This window comes from Lolium perenne, chromosome 4 (genome assembly GCF_019359855.2).
Source record: "Lolium perenne isolate Kyuss_39 chromosome 4, Kyuss_2.0, whole genome shotgun sequence".
Classification (NCBI taxonomy): Eukaryota; Viridiplantae; Streptophyta; class Magnoliopsida; order Poales; family Poaceae; genus Lolium; species Lolium perenne.
In genome coordinates, this window is record NC_067247.2 from 249,837,064 (window position 1) to 249,844,210 (window position 7,147).

General features: G+C 44.7%; 1 protein-coding gene across 1 annotated transcript; it reads left to right on the forward strand.

Moving 5' to 3' along the window:
- Positions 1-1,659: 1,659 nt before the first annotated feature.
- LOC127332313 (uncharacterized) lies at positions 1,660-6,161 on the forward strand. The gene is made up of 6 exons (XM_051358583.1): positions 1,660-1,969; positions 2,060-2,122; positions 2,425-3,771; positions 4,438-4,635; positions 4,748-4,899; positions 5,435-6,161. The coding sequence occupies exons 3-6, from the start codon at positions 2,430-2,432 to the stop codon at positions 5,915-5,917; spliced, it is 2,175 nt and encodes a 724-aa protein (XP_051214543.1). The 5' UTR covers positions 1,660-1,969; positions 2,060-2,122; positions 2,425-2,429; the 3' UTR covers positions 5,918-6,161.
- The last annotated feature ends 986 nt before the right edge of the window (positions 6,162-7,147 follow it).

Here is a 7,147-nt window from a genome sequence, read left to right on the forward strand (position 1 = left end):
ACAATGCAATTAGTAACTTGGAGACACATACGGATAAGGCCCCGCTAGGTATCCTAGCATACTAGTACCCCGACGTCCACCATGGCGACCTCTACTAAGCCCTACATGAATCCTTGGTTGCCTTGGAGCTTGTCGCCGTTGTGATTGATGGCTTGGGGCTTGTTGCCTTGGAGCTTGTTGCGAACGAGCTTGTTGGCTTGGAGCTTGTTGCCTCCGAGCTTGTTGGCTTGGACCTTGTGGCGAAGGAGCTTGTTGGCTTGGAGCTTGTTGCCTTCGAGTTTGTTGGCTTGGACCTTGTGGCGAAGGAGCTTGTTGGCTTGGACCTTGTTGCGAAGGAGTTTGTTGCCGTGGGGTTTGTTGGCTTGGAGCTTGTTGGCTTGGGGTTTGTTGGCTTGGGGTTTGTTGGCTTGGAGGTTGATTTGAAGCTTGTGGGCTACTTGATGCTTGACTTGTGGTAACACCATTGCCCTTTGATTTTTTGCCGGATGTACACTTCCTTTTATTGTGGCCCTTGCTATTGCATGATCCACAATTAGTTGGCTTGCGAGACTCTTGGAATAACTTGTTTCCCGAATGACCCCATCTATCCATATCTCCGTGATACCTCTTTGTCTTTCTTCTTTCACGTTTCACAACCTTCCATTCCGGATCTGGCCAAACTTGCACTCCATGATACTCCGGCCATTGTGATTGATCCAAGTAAGGAGAAAACTTAGGAACCCATGTCCTCTTTGTGGCTTCGATTGAGAACTCGGACTCCCGAACGGTGAGCGGGTTATTGCAGTCGACACGTCTAGTGCGTGCCGCTGTTAGCAAGTGGGAGCAAGCCAGATGAAGTAAAGAGGGCCTCCTACATGTGCATTCACATGTCTTTAGGGACACACGGAAAGCCCGGCCTCCGTGTTGGACACCACCTTGTGTGGTGCCTCCCGGCTCATTCACTTGGTAAACCCAGTCAACATTGTCATAACATGTAGCCGTTTGTGAGTCCGCCTTCCTTGCCTGAAATTTCATGAACTCTTCAACCTTCGTTGGGAACTCGCAATTCCGAGCAATTTCCTTCTCCGTTTCATCGGTGTAGTTCTGGAAATAGACATTCAACTTCTCGTATGTGTATTGAATGATTGCCGTCACGGGCAATGCACAGACACCCTTCAACACATTGTTGAAGCACTCGGCCATGTTGCTTGTCATTTGGCCATATCTCCTCCCGTCCTCATCATAAGCTCTTGCCCACTTTGAGTTAAATATAAGGTGTCTATGAAGAAACTCTTGACCACCCACGTTGAGGTCTTTGTGCTTCAGCAAGCCGTTGTATATGTTTGCGAAGCGGCGCTCAGAGTAAGCGAGGCAACAATCTTGAAGAAGGTCAGACAACTCTTTACTCTTGCATGCCCGATAGAAGTTTGCACAAAAATGCCTCATGCACCATCCCCGGGAATGGCAAGCCGGAGGGTCAGTTTGTGCTTTTCTTTTACTTTTGGGTTATTTGTGTGTAAATTTGTTGCTTCCCACTGAAAAAGAAACGAAGGGGCAGAAATACGTGTGATAGAAGAGAAAGCGTATTTGTTGCAAGGGACAGGGACCCCACATGTCAGCCTCAGCATCCACGGTTTACCCAGGCCGCTACAAATCATCCCAAACCCTCTCTTGGTGGCCTTCACCACACGCGCCCGCACATCCTCTTCTCCCCTCGCCACGCCTCGCTCCGCCGCGACCCAAACCAAACCAAACCCTAGGGCAGCAGCCGGAGGCGATACCCCCACCAAATCTACAACCTTTCTTCTTCCCCCGCGCAGATTCCCCTGATAATCTAGCCTCCCCTCCCCCTCCCCCTCCCCCTCATCCCTCTCCCGGCGGTGCCATCCCCTCTCCTATTTTTTCCGAGATTTTACTTTGGAATTTCTTTGGTGTTTTTCTTTCTTTGTTTGTTTCAGGACCGAGCCGTCCCGGAGGAATTGCGCGGCTGGTGCGTGCACTCAGCTCTCTCTCTTCCACGCCTACCTGCGATTTTCGTACGAGTTTTAGGGTTCGATCTGACACATCTGCGTGCTCCCAGGGCTAGGGTTTTGGCGTCTCCGTGAAGGCTGTTCCGTTCCGTGTTGCGGCGCGTGGTTGTCAGGTGAGCCCACCTACTCTGACGTGCTTCATTAGATTGAATCCCTCTGTTTGTGTTTGCGTTTTACCCCGAACAGTACATGAGTTAGGTTCGTCAGCCTTTTCCTTTTGAGCATGCTGTAGATTTACCATATTTTGCTGCTATTAATTAATCTAGCCATATTGCTTACTCGATAGGTTTCAATCGATCAATTAGGTCACTTAACATCTTTTATAAGATATAGCGCAACTTTCTAGTCCATGGAAGAAATCCATTGAGATCTGATGCTGAATACTTTGGTTCTTATCAGTTTCTTCCGTTTGCAGTTACCATGTCGTCGTTCCCTGTGCTGAAGAACAAACCTATTGATCAATGGAAAGTTACCGAGTTGAAGGATGAACTCAAAAAGAGGAAGCTCCCTGTCAAAGGTCTCAAGGAAGAACTGGTCAGGCGGCTCTTTGAATCTATTCAGAGTGAGGAGGCATCGGACGAGTCTGCTGAAGACGTCGGAGCCGATGAGGCAGTTGATGAAGGGCCTAAAGACGTGGAAGCCAATGCACCAGCTGATAAGGACGTGAAAATGGATGAGCCAGTTGACCAGGCACCTGAAGAACACACTGCTAGTCAGAAAACCACTGTTCATCAGGAACCTGTGGTTGATGAAACTCAGGAAATTACACTTCCTCCCCCAGCCCCAGAAGTTACCCAGGAAGTCATGGCTTCGTCTGTGGAAGACTCCTCCAAGGATAATCTGGTGGCACCCCATGATCAAAAGGGAGATGACCCAGAATCAGTTGCTGGAGAAAATTCTGCAATGCAAGAAGAGCACCCAGATACTGTGCTTGCTGCTGAGAAGACTCCTGAGGTTGCTACCAATGAGACAATTGTTGCTGCTGATATGACCACTGCTGATCTCAAGTCAGGCTCTTCTGAAGTCAACTCAGATGCCACTGAAGCCAGCAAAGCTGTACCAGCGCCGGGGGATGCCCAAATACCAGATGCTGATCCTATGGATACTGATGTTGCAGCTGCATCAGTGAACAATGATGTAGATCTGGGCAACAACAACACTACAGCCAGTAATGAACAATGCAAAGATTTTGAGCTCATGAATGAGGATAGCAAGCCCATCGTTTCTGAATCAAATAATCAGGTACCTGAGATTAGCCCAGATTTAGGGTCTCCACTTAAGTGTGAGTCAATTTCTAGAGATGATATATCACATAACAAAAAGAATATAAAGGATAACTTGAATGCTAATAATTTTGATTTAGAACTAGAGGTTAAGCCAGAGATGGTCAAGCCATCATCCGGCATTACTTTAGGTGGGGATTTGCAGCCACTGGATGATGACAAAGAGCTGGTCAAGAACCAGTTGTCTTTGGAAGACATAGATTCCACGGCTAATGTGGATGAAGTTGGGTCTCCAGAGAAGTTAAATTTAGACAGGAGTTCAGGTGACGAGTCAATGGAGGAGGATGTTGTGGAGATTAAGCAAGTTGAGTCCAATGTTAAATCTGATGATCTCAGAGGAAAGACTGAGCTTAACTCCTCAGAACATGTGAAAGAGGTGACCCTCACTGATTCTGTTGTTGACGGTTCCTCTGTTGATACAAAGGAAGTTATAGCTGAAGAAAAGCCATCAGCTTCAACTGAAAAGAGGAAACTTCAAGGTTTATATCTCTCTCCCACCCTTCCCTTATTTAGTTTTGTTTATCACAGCAATATATGCAGGGTTTTATTGTGCATTGGCATATGTTTCTCCGTTTGCAAGTGTGTCATTGTATAAGCTGTACCTGGAATATATCTCATCTCGAATGACGAGTCAGATTCTACTTGTAGTTCTCATTTCTTGCAAATATCGCACTAAGCAAACTCAGTTGCTATCAATAGTTTGTCTAGGCAAATTATTTTCTTGCATATAAATTTGTGGTTACTGTATATTGGATATGTGATAGTGATACTTCACTAAGAAATCACTATCCTGAAACTTATTTGTGTTACCAACTTACCATGTCTTGTTTTATATAATTTTGTAGTGCTTGAGAATATGCATTTTAGTTTAGCTGGGGCAGGTGCATGTGCTCTGTACTCTAGTATTATTGTTAACTGCTAAGTATGGACTGAAACCCTTTGATGCTAGATATTCCGGTGAAGTTGTATTGCTGGCAAGTTGTGTTTGTCTTTTGCTACTTATTAGGTCCTTGGTCAGTGTCTTCTTAATATTTTGATTCAGAATATTTGAAAATGCTAGTGAAGTAATGAGCCTAAGATTGTGTGTTCATTCCGCATTTTACAGCGCCTCTGAGTTTTTTATTAACTCCTTTTGAATCACGCAGCTGAAGAACCTGTTGCAAACGCTGAGCCAATCAAACGCCAACGTCGATGGGCTGCAGACAGTGGAAAAGTCCCAGAAAGACAACCATTGAGTCAAAGCGCTTCTGATACTCCTAAGGATATTTTTCAGCCTGCTTTAAGACGTTCTTTTGGCAGGTCTGATTCAACAGCAAGTGCAGATTCTCCGAAGGAGCGGATTGGTGAGTACTTTTACTGGTCATTTTTTCTGGTCCTTCCATGACCAAGTCTCTAAACTGAATCAGTTGATCGAGTATTGTATGCTAATTGCTTTTCTTTGCTTTGGTCTTGCAGTGCCACCATCTCAGAAACCTGCAACAACTTCCTTGAGAATTGACCGGTTTGTGCGGCCATTTACCCTGAGAGCTGTGCAAGAACTTCTTGGTAAAACTGGATCTGTTTGTAGCTTTTGGATGGATCATATCAAGACCCACTGCTATGTTACAGTATGTTTCTTCGATATTCACAACTTCCTGTTTGTCTTTACTTCCTTTGTTACTTGCTGTATCATCTTCTTGCAAAAGCATATCCTCTCACCTATCTCTTTTTGTGCGAAGGGTTGCTGTTTGTAAGTTTTTGTATTTTTTGGCACAACAAATCTGTAGTCTCGTATAAGAGAACTAACAAATCTGTGGATCAGTATTTGCAAAATGTGTTCATCATGCTTATAGTGAATCATTTTCAGATTTTGTATTTCTGAAGCTGATTACATCAAGTAATAATGGACAATCTTGAGTATAATCAGCAAAACATGTTTAACTGTGCTCACTTTCTGTTATGACTTTTGTGGACTAATTGGATTCTAGCTTGGATTGGCTGTAGTTTATTACTAATATCATGCAAAGAAATGAAGATTGTACCGGTTCTTATACTATTCTTAACTGGAAGCATTTATTGTGATGATGCTTAACTGTTCTGCATACCTCTTTTGCCAATATTCTTCTGCTGACTTTGCCTCAATGCCCTGTCTCTTATTTGCAGTTTTCGTCTGTGGAGGAAGCTACGGCTACTCGGGATGCTGTCTACAACCTGCAGTGGCCTCTGAACAATGGCAATCATTTGTTAGCTGAATTTGTTGATCCCCAGGAAGTGAAACTCAAGCTTGAACCTCCTCCCCCAGCAGCAGCAGCAACAACAGTGGCTGCACCGGTGGTTCCTGTTAGCCCAGCTACTACACCAAGGGAGCCTCCTTCTCAACAAGCTCAGGCTAATCAGAATGCGCCTCGCCAAGCTGCTACACCAAGGGAGCAGATGCCGCCTCCACCACCTCTCATGAAGCCTCCTACACCCAATCCAGGATCTGCAAGGGACAAGCTCCCGCCCACTCCAAAGAAGCCAGAACCTCCTGTTGTGACACTTGATGATCTCTTCAGGAAGACACAATCCTCGCCAAGGATTTACTATCTGCCTTTATCTGAAGAGGAGGTGTCAGCAAAGCTTGCTGCACAGGGCAAAGCAAAATAGTGTGCTGTGTTTTGGCCTCATGTTTTTCTTGCGGTATGTAGAAGCAGCAACATGTATTTTCTGCAAAGACTTCTTTTTTTAATCTCATCTAGATTGTATGATCGTCTGACTCAAAGTTGCTTTGGAGGAGCGCTGAGATACTGGTTTTAGTTTGAACATCAGGGAACTTTTGATACCCTGATCTTTGTGAATAAACATTCGAGAGAATGCTTATTCGTTTTATGACATTTACATTCTTAGGGCATTTGGGTCTTGTGTTTAGTTTTGTTTTAATGGTCATGATTCTTAGTTCTAGCTGTTATGTCGGTTGTAATGATGCGGTACAGAACCCACCCTCTGGAGTTGAACAAATAAGATAAATACTGTACTTCGTCTTATCTTTATAATGTTTGTTAATTACAAGCAAACAGTCAAGCTAATATCTGGTTCGGTTATCTCAGGCAGCTGTACTATGTCAAAAGGGGCGATGACCGTTTTTGTGGTAGGATTGGTGCACGAGTAATTTCACGTCCGACTGTACATAAATTTAGTCCAAGTCAAAACTTACTAACCTTGACAAAATGTATGAAGTTGTAATTTTGTTTTTGCAACATTTAGGGCATGCCCATGTAGTAAAAATAAAACTTTGTAACAAATCCTCATTTGTTAACTTACTAACGTTGACAAAATGTATGAAGTTGTAATTTTTGTTTACAACATTTTGGGCATGCCCATGTAGTAAAAATAATACTATGTAACAAATCCTCATTTGTTTGAAATCGTGTCGTGGACTTGTGGTCTGCAACAGAAAAAACCAATACATCCAACATGTGTGCGTAACACATCTAACATCCGCAGCAGAGGTCCATCAAAGCTAGATTGGATGAATCCCCGACTAAATCCACTCGCGAGACGTCGTCTTCTTCAAGTCCGGTGGTGTACGTGGGAGCTCGTCATCCATGGTGAGCTCTGCCATGCTGTCTGTGGTGAGCTCCTCATGTGGCCACAACGACAACAACAAACATGGAAGCAACTGCAATGCTCGCGGAGGATTGATACGCGTACAGCACGCGACCGTTGAGAACCCCAAGAGGAAGGTGTGATGCGTAAAGCGGCAAGTTTTCCCTCAGTAAGAAACCAAGGTTTATCGAACCAGTAGGAGCCAAGAAGCACGTTGAAGGTTGATGGCGGCGAGATGTAGTGCGGCGCAACACCAGGGATTCCGGCGCCAACGTGGAACCTGCACAACAC